This window comes from Dermacentor silvarum, chromosome 4 (assembly GCF_013339745.2).
Source record: "Dermacentor silvarum isolate Dsil-2018 chromosome 4, BIME_Dsil_1.4, whole genome shotgun sequence".
Classification (NCBI taxonomy): Eukaryota; Metazoa; Arthropoda; class Arachnida; order Ixodida; family Ixodidae; genus Dermacentor; species Dermacentor silvarum.
This window is the reverse complement of record NC_051157.2, coordinates 52157494-52181145: the sequence shown is the minus strand read 5'-3', so window position 1 is coordinate 52181145 and position 23652 is coordinate 52157494. Positions and strand designations below refer to the sequence as shown.

Genomic DNA, 23652 nt, shown 5'->3' with positions numbered 1-23652 from the left:
CTAGAAACCCTGTCCTTGGCAAAAAATATCGTAGTACTAGTCTTTCGAGTGCTACACACCCAAGGCATTGAGGGCCATGGCCACCCCATGTCTTGGGAAACCCATTTCCACAAGCTGGCGCACGATAGGCAACGCTGCTGGAGCAGTTGCTGCCGGGCCATGCAATGTGGAGAGAGAAGACCGCCGAGATGAGGATCCTTTAGACTTTGCTCTGTGTGACCGACCAGCAGCCTGCAGGCTTGCTGCTCCATCATTGCCGAAGTGGTCCGCTGCAGCCCCTTCCTCGCTCATAGGGCTGTCTGCCACTGGCTCATTTTCCACTGTGTCACCAGTGGCAGATTCCAGTTCAGCAAGCAGTTGAGCAGACCGCCTTTTTCGGGTTCCCTCTGCTATCAGGAACTGGACAAGGGCAATGGCTGCAGCCTGGAGAGAAAGAAACAGGTCTCAGGAATGGTATTTTGAATGACACTTGCACATTTGATCAACTCAGGTGAACACATTCTAATTCTGCTCGAGGGGAAGGGAGTGGGGCGCAGGCTGGCATGCGTCTACTTATCTAGCGCGGCCATGGCTGTCAGCGTGGCTGAGCGCATACATAGCCTGTGCGCTCTGTTTTAGAGGTAATCTGCTGCAGACTGCGCAAGGACTGGGCAAGCTGACATGGCATGGTATCGTGCGCTGTCTTCCTGTGTGTTTAGTGCTGGAGGTTGCATAATCCCGAGTTTCGGAGAGGCGTTGAAGCGAGAGGCAGACGAAGCATTTGCTCCCCACTGCCAGCGCTATTCATGATAGCGTCGTCCAGTGGCGCACCGACGGGGGGGGGGGGGGGGGGGGGGTTCGGGGGTTGTAACCCCTCCTGAAGCTGACTTAACCCCCCCCCCCCTTTTGTTTAACCCCTTTTCTTTCCTTGTGCATTTGAGTACTGCAACTAAGATTTAAAACGCGCAATCGTCTGCACACTCGCTAAAAAGTTCATTTTTTGACAATTTCCCGTGAAGAAATTGAAATTAGTGCTGTTTAGATGGTATTGGCAAACTGTCAACCCCTGGCAGAGATCCTGGGTGCGCTACTGGCGTCGTTGCACTCTGGGTGACACTATCAGCTGCGGGGGTGGAGCAGGACACGAAAGCGTGGCTGGCTTCACTTCGTACCGCCAAGGTACGGCATGAAACCTTATCTTTTGTAACTGACTCTCAAAGTCAACAAAATGATCTTTTTCTCATTCAAGTTTGCTTTCTCCAACTTACCGAAAATATGGAAAATGCTGCGGCCATTTTCATGTAAGAAAAGTCCCATCGGCAACTGTAGCACTTGTTTGCATAAAGGATCAAGTTTCGATATAACGAAATTTCAATATAGTGATGCAAATTACTGATTTTACCGACATCGTTATACAGAGGTTTAATGGTATAATAAACTGTAGATCTACCAAAACAATATGCAGAGTCCTCTATTTGTTTTAGCACTGACTGAATGTACTATGAATCCAGCCACATTGTTGCAGTAAGAATGTAGGCTAAAGGGATGATGCCCCCCCCCAGCCTGGAATTTTATTGACTGTTCAACCTCTGTATCTGAATCCTAATGTCCTAGCAACAAGTCCATATCATTAGCCTGGAGCTCACAAAAATTTTGTGCGATAGATTCTGATTTATTATCACATCCCTTCCTTACTAAACATCTGAGAAAAACACAAAAATTCTCTGCTGTGCCAGTCGTGCTAAGCCAGCTGTTCCACATTATTAAAGCTTTAAATGTTAGAAGTGTGCTCTCAATGCTACATTAAAGATGACAGAAGAACAGCAGACGTTAACATGAATATGAAGTGCCCAATAGTCATGCTCATGTCCGTTGGCGTCCACCTTGTCTAAAGTAGCAGTGATAGCATCTTCTCTCAGGTTTTGATCTTCTCTGACATGCATCAACTAACCTCAAGCTCCTGCCTCCCAAAGACAGGCCTCAAAGGTGATGGCTGTGTTGCTGTGGCCATGACCTGCTCAATAAGGGTGATGGGAGAATGCATCTCAGCTGTGACATCATCTTCGGCACTAGGTGCTGCTGTTGCAGCTGCCGTGGCTGCCTGGTGTGCGTGCTGCAGCTGTGGCTGCGGCTCTGTGGGCACGTTCTGAAGCAAGACCTGCCTCAGCACCAGCTGCTGTGAGGTCAGCACTTGAGTGGCACAGATCATGCCCAACAACAGGTGCTGCTGAACAAGCAGGGGCACATTCACACCTGATGCTGCGAGGAAGAAACACAAACATAAGAAGCCAAAGTGGCCAATAAGGCAACTTGCATCATACTGACAAGAAAAACGACATGAACAATGAAATGAAGGACAGAATAATACAGGGCACTGATTTGCAGCTGTGGCAAGTCCTTGCAGCTGCTGTTTTTCCTTGTTGGTTATAACAGGTACTTTGCAATGCCTATTTTACTTTCACTGGCTCATACTTTTGAAGCTCAATGTAACAGAGTCATACTTTTAAAAAAGCTTTGCTTTTCTTTAGTTATGTTCAGGTTTCAATGTTTCAGCAGTCCAAAAATCTCCACAGTCACATAGAACACTTCCAATGGCTAAAATAGGCTTAGTAAGTAGGGGTATATGAATACCAAACAGTAGATTTCGAATTGAATATTGAATCAAACTAAGAAAAGAAAAGCCAAACATTAAATCAAATATCAATTATAAGAAAATTTATCACATTTAATGTTTGTAAATCACGAGCAAGAAAACACGGTGCTGCAGATTCTTGGGAGTCTCCTACCACTGCATAACAAAAATGTAGCAAGCTATCAGTAACTCAGGTACATAGAAATCAAGATATACGTACACTACAGTCTACACTTATTAAAAGTAACTCCAAATTAGTATGCCAGCACTGATTACAGCTCTGTCCTCGTATATCAAAGTCTGGGAAATAATTTTTTATCAATAGAATGTTGACTAGAACCAAGCACTTTTCTCCCTCTGAAGCTAAAGCATTAGTGACATTATGTGGCGCAGAATACCAATGAGCTTCTGCATTATATGGCAATCCTTTATTGCATAGAATGTTTTGCTTTCCAGTTTCCCTCCAAAATGCAGGACGGCTTTCTCATCAATCTTTAGGGCAGGTGGGTTATCGTAAGGCCAACCCGCGCGAAAGACTAAGGCGCAGACCGCGCATCATGTTCATGTGACTCAATCACCCACATAGCCATTGTTGGGGCTGTGTGGATTGACCGCGGTCTGTGCCAATAGTAAGGAGTAAGTGCCTTTTCATTGTCCAGTTTGGTGTCATTTGCCAACTGTCAAAGGTTCTGAATTCAAAAGGGCTATGGCTAATTCACGTGAGGCTTTCATATTTCGTTGCTTACAATACAGAAACAGAAATTAGCACTCCAACAGCAATACATAAAGCTGTATTGATGTTATTGATGTGATGTATGCTGCAGAGACCACTGGTGGAAACAAAATTACCAGTCCCATTGGTGGTAACAAAAGAAAGAAAGTGCCATTTATCGGCTTCACTCAAGGCAGCAAAAAGTGGCAACCACATAAAATGTATACCTGGCACACCTTTATAATGATGTCATCCACAGTAGGCAAGTCAATTGCATGCTGCAGGAAAACTATTCTGATTCAAAAACTGAAATGCAGACCATAGGTTACTTAGAACAGATTTAGGCTGCATCTATAATGTTGTCTTTGCACAGCCACAAGTGGAAAAAGCCACAAGTTAATAATACTAGCCAATACCTTCGGCAGTATTGGGAAACTGATGCACGAGATCGGTGGTTAGCTTGGGCAAGACGGTGACTGCTCGACTGAGAAGAGTGGACCAAGTGGAGAGCATGCCGTCATTCAGAGGAAGTTTCTGCAGCTGGAAGAGATTTTCTTCGGCCTGCAAAGAGAACGACATTATTGTACAAGCAGCTGAGACACAAATGTGGTAAAATCTGGGCAACCAATGCTCTAGTACAAGCATTGTGCAATCCACTTACAATGTGACATCAAATGACATACACTACCTGAGAAATTAGCTTTTTCAAGATCTATATGTGGTACTATATGTGAAACAACTATTTGTGGGAGTGTATATTGTTACTGCTCTGATTGATAACGGCATGCGCATCTCTGTGATGAGCGACCAGCTTCGTAGATGGCTCACTAAAGTCCTGACCCCTGCGGCGTCCTTTATTTACGAGTCGCTGATGGAAGAACACTGGCCGCAATGCGACGAGGCTTCAGAGACAAGTCCACAGCAGGCCAGTCACTCAAGCATAGTCTTCTTCAGCCCAAGCTCGTGCTCTTCTTCCTCAATGTTATGCAAAGCAGTGTAACAATATTACGATGCAGTTAGTTAATGCAGATGGATGCGGCCACGAAATCCAGGTTATTATATACAGTGCACACAGTGCCATGTGAAAAAATACAATTGCGTTTGCATCTGCCCTTCTACACCATGTAATAAAATACTGATATACGCTTGCTATGAACAAACGTTTATATACAATTTATGCACGCAAATTAAGGTTAAATTATTAAGCTCTTAACTCACCACATAATTTAGGATGATAAAATCTATGACAGAAATATATTACAGTCTATTCTTTTGCAAGTTTAAAAGCTTTTTCCTACTTCACAGCACAAATAGCCCATCATTCCATCATTTTCAATACCTGAAAGGCCTTTTCTGACCCCGTTTGCTGACTACATGTTCAGCATCAGGGATAACTGTCAGCAACTCGCAACATATGAAAGCCCAAAAGTAGAGCTCTAAAGAATGACTCACAGGAGCCAACTGGTCAAGGGAGTGCTTGACAAGACTGTTGCGCGTGTGGCAGTGCACAAGTAGCTTTCCTCGCAGCGATATGCCAGCTACAGTCCCTTTATCGTGTGGGTGCTCAATAAAGTTGATGGTGCCTCCAAGGCGCACCCGACGGTCCACACCTCCAAGTACTGTCAGGGCAGCAAGGGAGCTGGACTTCTCCAGGAGAAGGGCATCTGCAGTCTGGAGAAATGAAGGTGGAAGGGTCAAGCACAACTAGTAAGTAGTCAAGGGTACAAATTGATAAATCTTGAATGGCAAGATACGCTCAGAATAAGGCTCTGTATTACAAAGCAAATTAGAGGCACTAAATGCTCAGTCTAGCAAATTGTAGCCACACTGTCATTGGGCAATTCCATATGACATGTTGCATATCTTACAGCAAACAGAACACACATGCCCCCAAGGTTTAGGGAACTGGCCCTTGTTGGCATACTGGCTTCCAAAAAAACTGGCTTAACAATTTGTAAAATTTACCATTTCCAATAAAAGCATTGCTCAGTGCCATGCATTGCTCAGTGCAACGGTATTGTGCAGAGGGCTGCTTACCTTTTGTGCTACTGCGCAAAACATAACATCACCAGCTTTTAGCACTGGAAGTCAATAACCTTAACATTACAAATAACTAAAAACAACTACCTGACTTTTGCATGTATAATTTGCCCATAGCACCACCAACCATCACCCAAATTTCACCTCCCTAAGAAAGAAACCAAAATTATGTGTACGACTCGCATGGTTCAAATCTTAATAATAAAAAAAAATCCTGGAACTGCATGGTTCAAGTCTTAATAAAAAAATCCTGGAACTGCCGTTGGCACAAAGCAACCATCAAGAAACAATACATATATATATTTTTTTGTACAATCATGAACCACGGTCAAAGTTCACAGAGGAGCACATTCATGAGAAAATTTTGTCTCTAGGAGTGGCGACAGGGCAACAACAAGCGCATTGCTGTGAATCCACACCTAAGGGCAAAATTCCAGTTTCACAATGCCCTTTTCTCCTCCTCACTTTGTATTAGATTTATTTTATTATTGGTACAAATTATACATGCAAAAATAAGGCAACGCTGCAAGCTATCACATCGCTTCAACTCCCATAAACATGCAATTTTTTGTTTTGTTTTCATCACTGTCTGAGCATGTGAACTGCATCCGTTTGTCACAATCTTTGTCAGTCACATTTGCTGGCCTCATGAATAATGCACATTAGCTGCACAGCATGCAACACCTGTAAGCACATGGGCATAGTACCTCAGCAGTGGTGGGTGTACTGGTGCTTTCAGCAAAAATGTTCTTCAAACCCAGCTGCAGGTGCTTGTTGATTGGTTCATTCCAGGTTGACACAGCATGCAGCTCACGGAGAAGTGAGATGCACTCTTCAGCGACGGTGCTCGTATGAGAGGCTGTGAGAAGGACCCGGGCGCGGGCACTCTTCTTGCCCTTCCATGAGAGATCTAGGAAATGATGACAAACACAAGCAAGCATGCAAAATTAGAGAAACATTTAAACAATTAATGGCCACTGTAGCATGTACTAACCTGTAGCGTGTAATGTTGGATCGTAACTGCAGGAAACCAGGACTTTGCCGAGAAGGGCAAACAGTGCTTGCACAAAGGAAAACCTCAACTTGCTGTAGTCATCAGATGTCCAAGAGAGAAGCAGAGTTCTTAGAACCCGAAGAGCTTGAATCTAGAACAGGAAATATCATAAAGCTGTTATAATCATATATGCAAAGGCCTTGTGTATTAGTGTGGAAACTCTGGACAGTAATAGAGAAAGGACAAATAACAGGTCAGAAAGAAGTGGACCGCACAGGTATAGCAAGTATTGTAGTTCTCCGTCTAGCAAATGTGCTCCTGTCTAATCGGCTCTGTCTTTTTACCAAAGCTCTTCCAAATGAAATTGAATTCCTTTCTTCAAACCTTTGACACTGTTTGGGATGTCTAGGCACTAATAAAAAGAAATACAAGCACAAATAATTTAATTAACCACCCAATTTCCTATTAAATTTAAAGCTGTAAACACAGCAAATAGTCAGACATTTTCAAAATTTAATCATTTTAAAAGCCCACCACTGCAACTCACTGCTAATCAAGTTTACAAACTATCTTTCAAGATTTCAGTAAACCTTATTAAGAACGTTGAGCCATCTGAAATAACGGCAGAGCTGTTCTTTACATAAGCCGTTGTACTATACATGCAATGCTGCAAATTCAGACTGGATGGGGTGAGGTTTGGCAGTGTGGGCAAGGATGGATATTATCAGTGTTTATACAGTCGCCGACCAATTTTATTGCGATAGCAATTATATGGACACTCAAAAGCAGATTTCTGCCGTCGTCGTCACCGTCGTCGTCGCAGTCAGGTTCCGTATGACGTCAATGGAGATGAAATCGTCGCCGCACGCCGAACGCTATATGTGCGAGTGAAAGGGCACGAGGGGCGCGCGCTTTCACGGGTAGTGAACGCACGGCGGAGAACAAACGCGCGTTCTGCGCCGTGCTCCCTTAAGGGCTGCAGAAGTAGGCGTCTCTTTCCTCCTTTACAATCACCATATATGTAGAGCAAACGCGCCTTCTTCCGACGCGCGAGAGGCCGTGGGGGAGGGAAGGGAGGCGACGTTTAGCTGCGGCACCAAGTGCCTATTTATATCAGAGGCTCCGGCAACAGTCACCAACGCCGCACGCATTTTGAGCGAACGCGGGCAAAACGCCGACGGCGTCGACAACAGTTCTGCGTGTTGCCGGTGCTGCTGCATGTCCAAGTTTATACAGCTGATAAAGCTAATATCATTACTCCGTATAGCTCTCTACAGATTTGCTATCGCAATTGATGCTTCGCCTTTCAGGTGAAACTGCGACAAATTTTTTTCGAACATGCTCAATTATATGGCCACCAACGGCACCAGCAGTTGCCCCATAGACATAATGTATAAGGATGACCAAAATTCCAAGCGTGCCATTTGATAATTCGAACTTAACCTGCATGACCATGTGCATAAATTGGCCACAGAGACAAGCAGAAGGAGGTATGTTTTCGTTTCAGTATGTTGCTGGCGCATCCATTAAACTGAAAATAGCCTGGTCAATCCAATAGTCAATGACTGTGCACAAATCACAGGACAACCCAAGACAAGTCCAGTGTTAAGGCGTAAAGGCTGCATCTTCGGTTCGTCCCTTGTGTTGTGCCCATCAGGCGTTGTTCTTTTACAAGTTAAATAGCAACATGCTCTCGGGTGACTTCATTGTCTGCTGTTATAGATTTTTGTCGGTTGCGATCATCAGACATCTTCATGTTATGCCAACTCCACCCTTGTTATCGTTATCAGTGTCAGTGAGGGCGGCGATAAGGTGGGGGAGTTGTGAGAAAATGAGTGTTTCAAAGAAACCTGCAATCATTCGGCTGTTGAAGTGATGTCAGAATCTGTTGCCAAGTGATGAAGATTTGGCACATGAACTGACCATATTTTTGTCTATCTGTATAGAGAGCACTGTTAAAATATACACGGACCAGGTCGCACACAAGCATATGTCTGTGCAGTAATGCATTGACAAGCTTTTTTGGCCACTTGCAGAATAAATATTTTATGGAGAATTTATGCAGATTTTATGGAGAATCCATTATTTCAGACTTCTAATTATTAAGACCTTTAGGTGGTCCCCTCCAAGTCCCCGGTCAGCAACTGTACAGAATAAATGAATAAATGGAAAACAATCAATCAATCCTCCTGCTGCAGTACCTGTGTAGGTAGCACCGATGGGGAGGCAAGTGGGAGTTCACTGGGAGGCCTACTACAGGGTCCGGAAGCCACATTCAGAAGTAGAGTGACCCATGGTGGGGAGCTGAGTGCCTGGCACAGGGCTGGGGTGGCGCACACCCCACGCAAAAAACCTAGGGTGGCCCACTCATGGTGCTGTTCCACAAGCATCCATTGGGGCGCACTTGAAGCCACCACCGAGGAGGACGACAACGAGTGAACCACACCTGTAAAATAAGACACTGATCTGTGTCCGTCCCTTATTAGCATGCCAAGCACAACCTAGCAGTTTGACAGTAGGTTAGCTGAAGCACAGAAAGGATGACCAACTTCGACTTTTTTATGCAAATGGTGCTGCATAATTCACACTCCCAACATAACACCCAGGGTTGCATGACACCCTAAAAGCTGGAGGTCAGAGTTATCAGACTTTTCCAGAAACCACATTACTTCATTTACAGCTGTGAACACTAATGGGTTAAACATAGTAAATTTCCTAATGCTTCTCGCACTTCAAACTTTTAATTACCAAAGTTCACCAGTGGCCAGGACACTTACCATGACTGCCGCCCTGACCTGAAGCAATAATGGATCTGAGGAGCCCAGACATGACTGTGATGGCTTTGGGGTGAACAGAGCTGGAGTGGAGGCCCAGCGACACACACAAAGCTCGAAGAAGTGTGTAACAGCCCTGCTGGAGCAACACCGATGGGTGCTGTGCGGCTGGTACTGTGGTTGTGGCTGGAAGAACAGCAATGATGGGACTCAGGCAACAAGATAGGCCAGCACTGCAACTTGATAAGTGGCAGTAAGGAACCCCAATATTCTATGTAAGGATAGAGCACATTCTCCAGAATAAAAAAACATCAAAACACCCACTAAATGCATACCTCTGCGAGTTGACAGCCATAGAAAATTAGCATTTCAAGACTACCTACAACTAAATAATTTCAGATTCCTTCACCACTAATGTCCATTAAAGCATCAAATAGATTCAATCATAACATTAAATGGACTAAACACTAACCAAAACTTGTTATGGAACTATGGTGCAAATTAAAATATGGTGCTTTAAACTGAGTATAACACAACATAGGCACTTCAACAAAGAATTCCTACTATTAAATTGGCACATAACCATAACTGTGGTAGCCCTTGATGCATGGTGGTGTGTACAAGCGCTTTTGGGTGGTGTGTACAAGTGCTTTTGCACTTGTGCATGCTGCCATTCAGCAAGGGCCACCGCAGTTGTTGAGCTGTTTGGTGTTTTGTGTCTCTTTGTGAGACACAATGTGCCACACAATTTGTTCTGCAATGAACAAATTTCAGCAGTGCCAGAGGAACTGTACACTCAAGCAAAAGAATTCTTTCATTTTCTAACACACAGCTTAGATAGTAAAGAGACCAAGCATAAAATGTAGCTTGAAAAGTTATTACAAAAGCATGTATCTGTTATTGTAAAAATTATTCAAGAGTTCTAAAGGCATAAGCCAAATGATGATTACTTGAAGCATTGCAGTGACACTCATTCTAGCTTCTCTCATATGCCAGCATGCAAACATTACTGAGCTCAATGCTGTTTCCAGGTAGCAAGAGCCTCTGTCAGGCCACATGGCCTTTAGCTTTTGTTCCTCTTTCTGTAAGAAAGAAAGAAATAAACTTCCACTTCAACTTCAACTTCAAGATTGGACCAAATGCAAACATGACCTGAGATAAAAAAATTTCATGGTGCATTTTGTGTTACCAATGAGGTATTGTGCGCTGCGGATGGTAAGCTTTCTGTCGCATTAAAGAAATGAGCTACCTTAAATGTCGGCTCTTAGTCTCTTTAATGTGGAGAACACGATGACATGCCCAATGTGCACATCCTTACCAATTAGTACGAAATAATCACTTACATATGTACACTCCATGTTTGCCAACTTTGGTTCTATTGGCTATTAGAACAATACCAACATCTGCACATTATAATTATTCCTTGCTTATTTACAAGAATAGATGTTAAGAAAAATATGTCGCACCCGAAAGGCGAAGCATCAATTGCGATAGCAAATTAGTAGAGAGCTATTCGGAGTAGGGATAGTAGTTTTATCGGCTGCATAAACTTGGACACATTCACTTACTAACTGAATTAACAAGCATGGTGTAAGTGCGCACAAGCAAACATAAATAGATCACACTCAATGACCGCAGACATCCACTGTCAAAACGCTGGCAGCCAGCGCAGCCGCCGCAGCGAGCGAAAGTTCATGCGGTCTATAGCTTCAACGGAAACTGAGCGGCAAATGCACAGCGCATACAAAGGTCAGAGCCGTGCGGAGATTGCGTGTGGAGACGGTGCGGGCGACCGCCGCAGCCGGGCAAAGTACAAGTGCATTGTTGGCAGAGTAAAAGCTGCCCCTCCCCCCCCCCCCTCCCTTCTGCGCTACCTTCCCGCTTTCCTCCTTTCGCGTGGGAGATTGAGTGGCCAGTCCTGCGCAACCTTCCCGCTTTCCTCCTTTCGCGTGGGAGATTGAGTGGCCAGTTCCCCTTGCGCCCGGTTGCAAGATACACATTTGGTGCCTCAGCACAGCGTTACCTCGCCTCCCTGCTCCCATACCCCCACGGCCTTTCACGCGACGGAAGTTATGTGTGCTTTCCGCCGTGCATTCGCTCTCCGTGTTAGCGTGCGTCCCCCCCCCCGCGCTTTCACTGGCGTGCACGATGCGCAGCAACGATTTTATCGCCCTTGGAATTTATACGGAACCTCACGGCGACGGCGACGCCGATGGCAGAAATCCGCTTGAAGTGTCCATATAACTGCTATCGCAATAAAAAAATCACGCAGGTCCCACACACTGTGGAAATCGGCGTAAGCAAAGCTTTGATGCGCCGGCAAGACAATGTGCAGCAGATTTTGGCGATGAACACATCTCATCACCTACCCGTAACAGTCATCAGCCACGGTGGCATACTTTGCAGAGCAAAGGCAAACTTTATAAAGGGGCAATATTCTCAAGTCATCACTTTTGATGAACCTTCGCGAGATATCACCTGTGACCCAAGACGTGTCAAAGTAGAGCTGACAGCATTCCTGGCAATGTGTGAAGATAGCTAACTTGGCACAGTGCCGGAAATGCAGTCAGCTGGAACTGCATGGTATGCTTATCACGAGCGAAAATGCGACGTGACGGCAAAAGCCTGCTGATGCGAGGGGCATCTGCATGAAGGGAACGGCGCGGTGCAGTAGCATGGCATGTCTGCACTGCAGCAATATGTCCACGATAATGAAGATGCAATCGGTGGGTTCTGCTGTCTGTGATGCGCAAAGGGCAGCAATCACGTGGTGGTGTTGCAGGGAACCAAGCTTCACATCACGTAACTGAACTCTCCACTCTCATTGGTGGAAGTGCACACGGCATCACAAGGCGAGAAGTTCTCATGGCTAGAATAGTGACAGCTTCTGCTCGGTGAGACATACGACAATGACCACCATGAAAATGACATGCCAAATCGCAGAGTGATTCACAAGAAAAGCTTTGTCTAAAAGAAAAAGCTGACAAAATGCTAGACACCCACTTTCTTCAGTAAAAAAACGTACCATCCTCATCTTCTGAATCCGAACTTGATTCTACTTCTGGCTGCGGAGGAAGTTCAGCCAACTTGAGATCATATTTTCCTTCCTTGCCCATGCGATAAGAGTTGGTGGAGCCATTGTCCCACTGCACTCGAATCCAGCCATCTTCACCAAGTTCACCAATCACACGGCCTTCTCCAGGAGGAGGCCCATCCTACGGAGGGAGGGGAAAAAATGTGCATCAGCAAACTGTGTGAATGATACAACGTGCAGTGCACCCCACATGATTTACATATAAATCAGGGGTGTGCAAATACCAAATATTTGATTACGAATCAAATACTGAATTGAATCAAGAAAGAAAAGTCAAACACCGAATCGAATATCGAATATCAGAAAATTTTTCACAAAATTTAATGCGTACAAAGTTTGGCCAAGAAAATATGGTGCTACACATGCTCTGGAGTCTCCTAGCATTCCATAACAAGAATGTAGCAAGCTATCAGTAACATAGGTACCGTATTTGCACGAATATAATGTGAGCTTTTTTCCCATAATTTTCGCGTTCAGAATGTGCCTCGTGCTATATTTGGGTTCGTGACCCTAAAAAAAGCTCGCGTTATATTCGGAACACGAACCCAAATGTAACGCAAGCTTTTTTCCTTTCTTTTTATTCAAAAAGTTTCGTCCTTAGAACACACCTCATACTATTTTCGGGTTCAAAACGCGATATAATGCGGTTCTTCTCGATCTGCGCTTTAAACTGTAGTGATTGCGCGTAGAAAGGCACCGTGGTGCCAACGACACTGCACATCACAGTCAACGCATGCGCCGCTAGAGCATGCTGCGGCCATCGCATTACACCGCGGCGGCAATACGAAATCATGGGCTGCATCGTGCGAGAAACGAGTGATCAAGCGATGAAGCGAATGTGAGTCCGCGAAGTCGCGCGATAGATCAGCAATGCGTGGGAGGTTTTGCAATCTTCCAATAGTGTTGTGGGCATTTATGAAGTGCTGACTACCTAATAATCTTTATGGCATGGACGGTGACGCAGTTCTTGCCAAGATTGACAAGGACGTGAGCAGTGACGATGAGCAATTGTGCATGCACATATTTCCTATTACTTTCTGGCGGCTGCAACGATAAATAAAGCCCTGCGAGCATCCACCTTTTCTTTGCTGTTTCCAGTTGCATCACTTAGCGTTATAATCACAATATATATTTTTTTCTTTTTCGTAGAGACCGAAAGTAACACCCTCGCATCATTTACGTGGAAATACGGTACATAGAAATCAAGATATACAGTACGGTTTACTCTTATTAAAGAGAACAAATTAGTATGCCAGCACTGATAACAGCTCAGTTCTAGTATAGTATATGAAGTTTTGGAAAATATTTTTTTTTAAATCAAATTTCTGTTGAATAGAATCAAGTGCTTTTTTTTCCTCTGAAACAATGATTAGTGGTGTTCTGTTGTACTGAATACCAATGAGGTTGTCAGTTTAATAGTGGATCCGTGTTTTGCGGCAGTCTTTTATTTACTGCATCGAAAGCTTTACTTTCTTGTTCTTCACCAAAATGCAGAAGAACAATCCCAACTTTATGGCAGGTGGGTTATCGTAACGCCAATCTGCACAACGGATGAAAGGACCATGCATCACGTGACTCGATCACTGCTTCACGCATAGCTGGCACCAACAGTAAAGAGCAGGCTCCGTCTGCGCTATTTGTTTGGTGTGATTTGCCACCTGTCAAAGTATCTGAAATCTGGAGGGTAACCGCAAGTCTGCGACGTTCACTACCCCAGCACTGGCTGATGTGGTAGCAGGCCACAAGCCGTCACGAAATGCATGCCGCTAATATGTTCGTACAGGTGCATCACCAGTGGTCGGTCCCAAAATCATGCATACAGTTTAGACTGGCTGCTGTGGAAGCAGTGTGATGTTCGTCACCACGTATCCAACATGATCTGTGTCCTTATCAGCATCTAATCGGCCCGATCTCTGCACATGCTTTCGCACTTCATGAAATACGTGCTGCTTTTGTTGCCATTCCTACTGTCCACGTCGCTCTATCATTTCGATCGGTCTGGTCAACATGGACTAACAATGTACCGACAGAGGTGGCCCCGGCCGACGTTTTGTGTGTGATCTCTGCATCGGGCCGATGTCGGGGAGCGCTACAGCGTCAGTTGGGAGCGCCGAGGTCTGCGCTGCCCTCGGCGAAGTCTGCGCTGCCCTCGGCGCTCCTTTTGCGCCGAAAACAAAGTGAAACGCTTGCTTGGGCAGCATCAAGCACAAGGGGCTTCGCGGCACCCGTAACACGTGGCCCTGCGCAGTTCTTTAACCGAATATCTCGAATATTCAAAAAATCAAATAGTAGATATTCGATTTGTGAATAGAATTATTCTAACGTTCATTAATCAATTTGATTTGGTGATATTCGGTATTCGCACACCCCTAATATAACTTCATTCAAATAACTGTTCAAGTACATTCTTTATTTCGGGAAATCCTCGGCGTACGCACACACACACAGTCTGCTTTCCATCCAGCCGCACCGTACGTGGCTTGCTCCGCCGATTACTTCACTCACTCAGTTCGGTGTCGCGCGCTCCCAGCATGCCGACTGCGCACACACGCCTTCCATATTCTCTCTGCTCGCCACGCACGGTTGCCTACTGTCCCGTGCCTGCAACTCTACACAGTTGCCTACCGTCTCGTGCCTGCGACTCACGCTGACTGGCGTCGGCGTGGTACCCTCACAACTGTCATAGCAAAAAAATTGGGGCAGTCTCACACTTGTGGTGCGAAGACTGTGTGCAAACAGCGAAGCTGGCGGCCCCACCTAGCTTCGTTGGGAAACACTTCTCGTACAATCCGCACCGCAGTCTCTCACTTTTCGCAGTCGCGCACAGAGCTAAACGTAGACAAGTTCGTGTGGAACCACAGTCTATTGCACACTCGGCAACTGTGTCCACTCACTGTTCAGAAACTCGCGGACAAACCGTCCGTCAGCACCTCCCGCGGCTCTCCGCACTTGCCGCTGCAAATTATCCAGGACTCGCAGGCCCGGATCGTTTTGGCGACGCTTCTGGTTGCTCAAATGAGTTTACTCCCTAACGCGGGCTCAAAACTGTGGATCTTTCGCCGCTTCACCCGCGCGATACTCTAGATCGGCCCGAAGTCGTCTCATCCGATCTCGAGCAGCGGTGCGCAGTCTTTCATGCCACGCTTCCTCTTCCTCGGGAGTGACGATCATCTTCGGTTGCCCCATTCCCCTCCGTAGCGATGTTGACGTGGTGGCGACGTGGAGCTATATATACCCCGCGGGACCCTGACGTCACGGCTTAGCTCCGCCTCTGCACAGCTGTGGTGACCAATCTGCACAGCGTGGTGGCGTCCTGGCTAGGCAGAGCTAAGGCGAAGCGACGCAGCGCGCACGATAAAGTCATGGCTCAGCTCCCACAGCTGTTGCGAGGCTCGGCGCAGCTGGGTGAGGCGTTGCTAGGCGATGCATGTGACATCATCGCCAGGGTTTGCTCCGCACACCTATCAGCTTAAACAGCTTCGCTGTTAAAAAAAGTAGTCCCAACAATTGATAAATAAAAAAAGAAGTTCTGTTGATGCAAAGCTTTTTCAAAAATGCACGGTTTATAAGTATTTTTGCTAGTTGTTTGAGTGGAACAATGAGTCCTCTGCTATGTGTCCTTCCTTCCTCTTCTTCCAATCGTCATGTCATATCTTTCAGAAGATTTCAGTTTTTCATCTTGCAAGTCAGGGAAGGGAGGCTCAAAGCCATCACTTTTGTGGAATGATGTAGAAGAGCTCCATAGCCTTTACTATAATGTCGCATAAAGCTAAACAAGCTGATGTGCTTATGGAATTATTTGGCAACATGTTAATGGAAGAAGCATGTGGGCTTCTGTAAACTGACAGTGAAGGCTAAGTCTAGTGGCCTCAGTCTTAACAACTCAAGCAGCTGTTGTTACAATCTTATTTTAGAACACTCCAGCACAAACATATTAGCCAAAAAGAATAGTCAGAAAATGTGAAGTTGTATGCTTATAACTAAAATATGGCATTTTGATTTAACAAAATCATCTGCTTAATATACCTTGCTACAAGTGGCTTAAATCAAAGTTCAATGTAAATCACCACAAAAAACTGTCAGTCCTTCCACTGGGGTGGAGATGGAAGACCAGCGAAGCTGTACTATGGTGGGAATTATGTATTTCCAATTATAACTAATAAGATGTGATTGTGTAATTGGTTATTTCAACTATAAAAGAATGAGAAATATATATGATCCGGTGGTTTTCATTTATTTAGTGACCACAGAGACCATGGCCTTATGGTCGCTACGGTACACCGCCATAGGGTGTACGGCACGATGTACGGCAAAGGTTGGCACGTTCTTCATAAACACGTCAACAACGTTGCAGGCGTTCGGTGCGAACGCACGCAACACGCCGCCGCCGTCGACAACAGTTCTGCACGTTGCTGGTGCTTCTCCCCTCCCTCCCTCCCTCCCTCCCTTCCTCTTGTTCCCCCCCCCCCCCCCCGGCCTTTCGCGCGACGGAAGAAATCGCGTTAGCTCTCCGCCGTGTGTTCGCTCACCGTGAAAGCGTGCGTCCCTCGCGCGCTTTCACTCGCACATACAGCATACGACCAATGAGAGTTTTTTTCTACACACGGACATGACCATCGGAGACTGAGCCCTTAACAGCTTCGCTGTAAAAGAATTCATGTTTGGGCTGGTTCTTTTATGCCTGCTAATTACAGAATAGCAATAACAAGATGAATGAAAAATATAGGCATTTAAAACAACAAACAAAAGTTCAGATGCTTGTGTCTGCTGTTTTATAGGCCTATACCTCATTCTCATCCTGTTAGGGCTGCTCGATAACAATTATTAATGCATTAACCGAGTTTCACGAGGCCAGCATCTTACAGTATACTATGCGCTGTCAGTTTAGGTGGCATCCTAAACACACCAACGAAGACTTAGCTTAAGTTTTGTCCTCCTAATCTCGTGTATATCTCCTGTCTGGCTTTACCTGGTCTCCCCATTTCCAGTCGACGCCACGAACCACCCTGGTGCCAATTTTCATCATGGCAGCTAGCTCCAGGCCACTCGGAGCTGGCGCTGGAGGCTGCGGCTTTCGTATGGTGTCTTCCAAGACAGCACAGAGGCTCACATTCTTCTCATGAGGTGTACGTGTTGGCCTGGGGCCTGCAAAGTGTGTGGCATGTGGTGACAATGTTGCTTGTCGGTAAGATGCCATTTCACTGGACGCAATTATTTACAAAGCCTGTGGGACCTTAAATCTAACAACATACTAGATTTACCTAAATAGCTGCATAATGTTACTATGGATATAATGAGTTGGGCAACTTTTCGAAGCCTACATTTACTCTACAAAAGCTATCAAGGGCACAGTTAAGCAGAAAATGCTTTAAGGTAATTTACATTGGATGGATTGACGGAGCTGCCTGAATATTCAAGTAAATGCTTGCAATATGCTCAGATTTTGCATCTACCATGTGTATGTGGCATGTTGCATGCACACTAAAGCGATTCTGCTTCTGAAATCTGCGAGAAGAAAACAAAATGCTCTGCAATGCACATGGCAATAAATCCCAGTGGACCTTGTCATATGCAGCTTACAGTTCAATCGGTGCTTCAATGATAAAGTGAGATAGGGATCTGCTGTTGAATCTGCTGATCCAAAAAAACAACCAATAGAAGATATCAACTCACTATATATCAACAACTGGAACACAAGTTTTCCACAGCAGAATAAACAATATCTGCCCCATATTTAACAGTGACCAGTGAAATTCACCTTTAGAGATTAAGGTGGTAATAATGGATTGTCAAAGCTATCTCATCGCAAGACAAAAAAAGCAAAAGAAAAGACGGATGGCCCTCACCCAATGCACGAAGCAGGGTCTGCAGATGTGCCAACACGCCAGAGCCCAGGAGCAGGCTGAGGCTTCGACTTTGATGCTCTCCCGACAGGAGACCGATAGCCGACAGCAGGAACCGAGAAGGTGCTGAGAGCGTGCCACTGCAGCCTGAGCAGGCACTCTCCATGCTCGCCTGTTGGGCATACAAGCATGGAACCCCACATTTCAGCAACCTATGTCTCTCTGCCTGAACTTTTTATTTTTTATTTTATCCAAATACAGCAGACAGCCCTAGAAGTGACACTAAGGGTAGAAAACACAAAGTCAAGCTAATGTAATATATTCTGGCCGAAAATGACTGAAGTTCAAGGGAACACTCGACTCTCTCACAGCCCCTAATGCGTTCCCGTTATAACTAGTTTCCTGGCATCTGACTTCCCCACATAGCACACACACGGTGGAGGAAGTCGTAGTTACACAATAGTATGATAGATGGCGTTCGTGTTCTGAGGCTTGTGCCACCTGAACGCAGGAATACTCGGGCACAAGAGCAGCTAGCCTCCTCGTCCTTGAATGGGGACAGCACATGCAGACTGACGGCGCTCTTGTCAATAATAACTGAGGGACCGAACCACAGAGGGCTTCCCGATCGCTCGAATGCGCTTCCATTTGCGAGACAGGTATTCTACGTGGGTGAATATTATTCGATGGATATCCTTGCATCCACCCTCAATAGAACACCCTCAATTTCGCAGCATGTTCCATTTCTTATAAGTTTCTGCATGCATGCACGTTTCTGAGGTTGAACGATATTGTGCGCATGAGTATAACATAGGAAGAGCTTCAGTACTTAAGCAATGGGTTATGGCTTTTCTGTTGAAAAGATCATTTACATCTGGGTTGAAACTTCAGAATAAAATATTATACAAGCCACAATAATTCTTGTACTTTATACCAATTCAATGCTGGGAAAAAACAATGCAACAGAAATCAAAATACACTAGGACCAAATTTTCCTCTAGGTAATAAATGCTTTAGGAACGTCATACTAGGTAATAAATGATTTAGGAACGTCATACCTTCTGCTGGACTGGTTCAGCTTAACTCCACTGAATAAAAAAGAATTTATTAATTAAAGTGAATGGCAGAAGTAAAACTAACTTGGGCGAGTTGGTTGATACTTGGATAAAAATGCAGCGTGACTGAGAAAAGGACAAGAAGAAAAGCTACATCACAAGCGCTGTGACGTAGCACTTGTGATGTAGCTTTGTGTTTCGTCTGTTGCACTGCATTTTTATCCAAGAATGGGAGAAGCAACAATTTCCGCTCGGCCTATTCTTTTTTCAAACCCTTATACAAGCCACAGGTTGCGAGGATTGAGGTATGCACCGACGCCTTTGCGCGGGCATTCATCTGTTCTGCTGTCCCTACGCCTCTCCCGGTTCCACTCGCGACGGTTGTCGGTCGTGGCACTTCACTCACGACTGCTTTGCAGTGGGGGAGCTCTCGTTGCAGCACGGCCGCTGTCAGTTGCTCACAACGAATCGCGGGTCATTTTCCTTCGTGACAGCACTGGGCACGTACATGCTGTCCACTCGTCTGCCGACACCTTTGTGTCTAGTACTTGAGCTCGCGCATGGTGCCTCTGCCCGTGCGGTGAGCACATACTTTGTGTGATCATATCCAGACGCTAAGCCAAAGAGCAGTGCATAGTGTTCGTGCGAGGTCGTACCATGCCGAGCAGCACTTATTGGAGGCCCAAGCCGAAGGAGATTGCCCGAGCTCTCGCGAGTTGACCCATTGGTTATCGTGAGAGCAAGTAGCATAGCCGCCGAGACTTTTCCTAGTGGCATGTCCCAGTGGGACATGCCACTAGGAAACTTCTGTCGGTACTTCTGTGACGGTACTTCTGTGAGACCCTGAAACCCCACAAGGTAGACAAGCCTGAGCGTATACGAAGGTTTTGTAAATTACAGCTATACGTGGCTGGATGGTACTTTACCCACTTAATTCTACGTCATTAAATGCATACATTGCTGCTAAAACTGTTCGAACTTAAGACAGTGGTCAAAACAAGAATCATCGTTAAAATACGATAAGCGAGTGTAAAAGCATCCATCCCGATCTTTAGTATTGCAACCTGAGTGTACAGCACTCAACATAGTTCAATTAAACCAGGCTTCGCACAATTGCACTAGAAAATTTTCATTGCTAAAATAAATATTTTCGCTGCACATGTCAGCTTCAGTATGTTTCTAGTAGCCAGTGTGTAGTAGTGACCAGAAACTTTCGCTCAAGAATGGTATTGGCAGAATGGTGGTACCTTTGAGACAAGGTGTCGAGATGAAGTGAGCAACAATTGGAAGGTTCTCATCTTCAGTGTTGCAGAATTCCAGCAGCAATGACCTCAGTTCAGTAACAGCCCAGAGGTTGAGTCGAGCCGATGCCAACTCAAGAGAAATGCGCTGATGTGGTGGGATCAGGTTCAAGTTCGCTAAGCAATGGACAGGCCTTTCCCTTAAAAAAAAAAAGAAACATAGAAAGAAAATGATTAATCTGCATGAGGTTGGCGTTTGTAAGAGTCTCAGCACTTTCAAGTATTATAGGAAACTATTTATATTCCACAAAAATAACACACATAACATCGGATAAGTAATGATAAAGACAATATAGTCGAATTCCGTTAATTTTGCTCCGGTTAGTTCAATTTTTCGGTTATTTTGGTCCTGACCAAAGGTCCCGGCCGGCACCCATGCATTTCTATGGGTCCATGCTTTCATTATTTCGATCCTAAAATTGGCCTTCGCCGGATAATTCGAACTTGACCCGTCAGTACTCACGCGACCGACCCCAATAGTGACCCATACAGCGACCCTTTAAGTGGCAGCGTCTGTCTCTGAGGAGCTTAGGGGACAGTGAATGCATTGAACATACGTCATTTCCTGTCAAAAACACTTATTTTTGGCTGGCCCCAAAGACGATTTTCAAGCAATAACTATAGTTCCTAATGTCTGATTACAGTATTTACCCAAATCTAATGCACTTCTTTATTTTAGGAAAATTGGGCTGTAAACTGCCTCCGCGGTGGAATCGGATATAAAACCAAACCCACCTTCGTTGCATTTGTATGCTTTACCGCATACCACGGATGTCATGCGGCAAAGCTGACTTTAAAAACCGTGAGGTGAAGCTGACAGTAGAAAATCGGCCACCATATTACGCAACACAATTTTCTTGCTAAAAAAAATCGGGTGCGCGTTAAATTTATACTTTGTTTGGGAGCTTTAATGTCATTTCGTCATTACTTTTCTTTACTTTGGACACATAGAAAGTGGGCGCATGTTTGATTCGGGGGGCACGTTAGTATTAAGCAAATACTGCCAAATGAATTGGTGGTGTGTGTTCTGGCATTTTTTTCTGCAGTTTGTTTAAACGACCCGCCCGATAATTCGATCAATTTCGTCGGTCCCACCAGAGTCGAATTAATGGAAGTCGACTGTAATATCTTCAGTGTAAAGTAGTGAGTTTGTATTTCAGTCCCCTGTATACAGTCCCCTGCTGCCATTTCACAAAAACCATGATAGAGAGATGTATTCCTTTCAGTAATATGACAAGGAGCACCCAAATATATGTTCAAGAGTCGATGATAATGGTTAAAAATTAAAGTATTCTGTATGATGAAATTTTCAGCAGGAAACCTCTTCAGTATGTACTATTCACATGTCACATTTTAATCGACACATCATAAGTACAGTATAACCTTGTTGATGCTATTGCACTTAATACAATTTCCCGGTGCCAATGTTCATGATGGAGAACACAAAATATGACCCAATACAGTTACACTTTTCTTTTTATACGTACCCAGAAAACACAAACTTTTGGCACTAACATTCAGTACATTGCCAAACTGCGATCAGGATGCTCATCGATCCAGTGAGATTTTAAAAAAAAATTATAGGGTTTTACATGCCAAAACCACGATCTGATTATGAGGCATGCCGTAGTGGGGGACTCTGGAATAATTTGGACCACCTTGGTTTCTTTAATGTGCACCTAAATCTAAGTACACGGGTGTTTTCGCACTTCGCCCCCATGGAAATGCAGCCCCTGTGGCTGGGATTCAATTCCGCGACCTCGTGCTTAGAAGCCCAACACCACAGCCACTAAGCAACCACAGCAGGTAGGTCCAGTGAGATGACGTGCTCACTGGACCGATGGGCATCCTGTCAATCACTCAGCCAACCAGCATACACTGAAAGTGATATTTAAAGTGATCCTTTGAAAATATGGCCCCTCGCTTCCTTCTGTTTCAGAAAAATAAACGAAACTGCAATGTTGCAGACCAAAGCAGAATAGCATATCTATGTACACAAAAAAGGCAGGAATATCATATACCCACTTTTTTTTAATGGGCTATGCAAATTTTACTAAGACTACCTGAGGCAGGTAGTACCATTTCACCACTTCAGATAATTAATTTGAAGAGGCAGATGTAGTTTCACAACAAATAACACTGATGCATTATCTAATCATCTACTAAATAACAATTATTAATTACTTAAAGAACATGTTGCAATTGTGAAAATGAAGTCAATCAGTATTACGGCTACTTTCCATAAACTAGAAAAAACATCAATTTTAAGTTATCTGTCCACAAAATGTACAGAAAATGAATTGGCACTGTACCTTATCGTTTATTCATGTCCTGCAGAATAAAACTACATGGAATGAAAATTCATTTTGCCACACATTTTTATCTACGGTTATATTAAAAGTGGGTTGTTCTTGATGTATCTGGCAAATGGATGTAGCCTTAGCCCTGACCGAGTTAAGTCCTCAATATCAAGTAACAATGGAAGCTGAGAAAAGATACCTTCCAGCCAAAGTGCTGGACGAAGACTACTTCACATTTTTTAAAGTGCAACAAAATAAGCTTTATGTATTCATTTTTCTCCTTGTCATGGAGGAGTGGTGTTATCTGAAAATTAAGAACTTTTGCTTTCACAGAGTGTGAGCTCTATTTAAATATAGCCCTGTTCAAGTATCCTCTACATCACATAAGTGACTTTTACATAGCAAATCAGTGATCATCCATGAGATGAGAGTTAATCGAGATGATTATATTAGTAGGCTGACAAGCTGTTTTTTTGCCATCTAACCTGCTTTTAAAGAAAAGTGGTAAAGGAGGAAATCTATTAACAAATAAGTAGAAGGAATTTTGCAGGAAAGCAAAAAAGCAAAAAATGGTCGCAGTTTCACCAGAAAGGCGAAGCATCAATTGCGATAGCAAATTAGTAGAGAGCTATACGGAGTTAGGATAGTAGTTTTATCAGCTATATAAACTTGGACATGCAGCAGCACCAGCAACGCGCAAAACTGGTGTCGATGCCGTCGCTGTTTTGCCCGCGTTCGCACCGAATGCGCGCGGCATTGGTGACTGTTGCTGGTGCCTCTGGGGGCGGCTCGGAGGTTTTCGACGAGATCAGAATGGGACACTCGTCGAGCAGCGTCGGAAATCTTACCCACCTTCTCGCCTCGCAACGTTTTTATATAAATACGCATTTGGTGCCCCAGCTAAACGTCGCCTCCCCTCCATCCCTCC

The 23652-nt window shown here is 44.7% G+C and overlaps 1 protein-coding gene across 1 annotated transcript in view; it reads right to left on the bottom strand.

Annotated features, from left to right (window-relative positions):
- LOC119450034 (E3 ubiquitin-protein ligase HERC2-like) overlaps nucleotides 1–23652 on the bottom strand; it is a 154818-nt gene that overhangs the window by 67060 nt on the left and 64106 nt on the right. The window contains 13 exon segments of the mRNA XM_049665596.1: nucleotides 60–423; nucleotides 1931–2238; nucleotides 3740–3884; nucleotides 4776–4994; nucleotides 6071–6273; nucleotides 6358–6508; nucleotides 8559–8803; nucleotides 9135–9317; nucleotides 12157–12346; nucleotides 17195–17370; nucleotides 18072–18240; nucleotides 20371–20395; nucleotides 20397–20564. Coding sequence (XP_049521553.1) covers nucleotides 60–423; nucleotides 1931–2238; nucleotides 3740–3884; nucleotides 4776–4994; nucleotides 6071–6273; nucleotides 6358–6508; nucleotides 8559–8803; nucleotides 9135–9317; nucleotides 12157–12346; nucleotides 17195–17370; nucleotides 18072–18240; nucleotides 20371–20395; nucleotides 20397–20564 — 2546 coding nt within the window.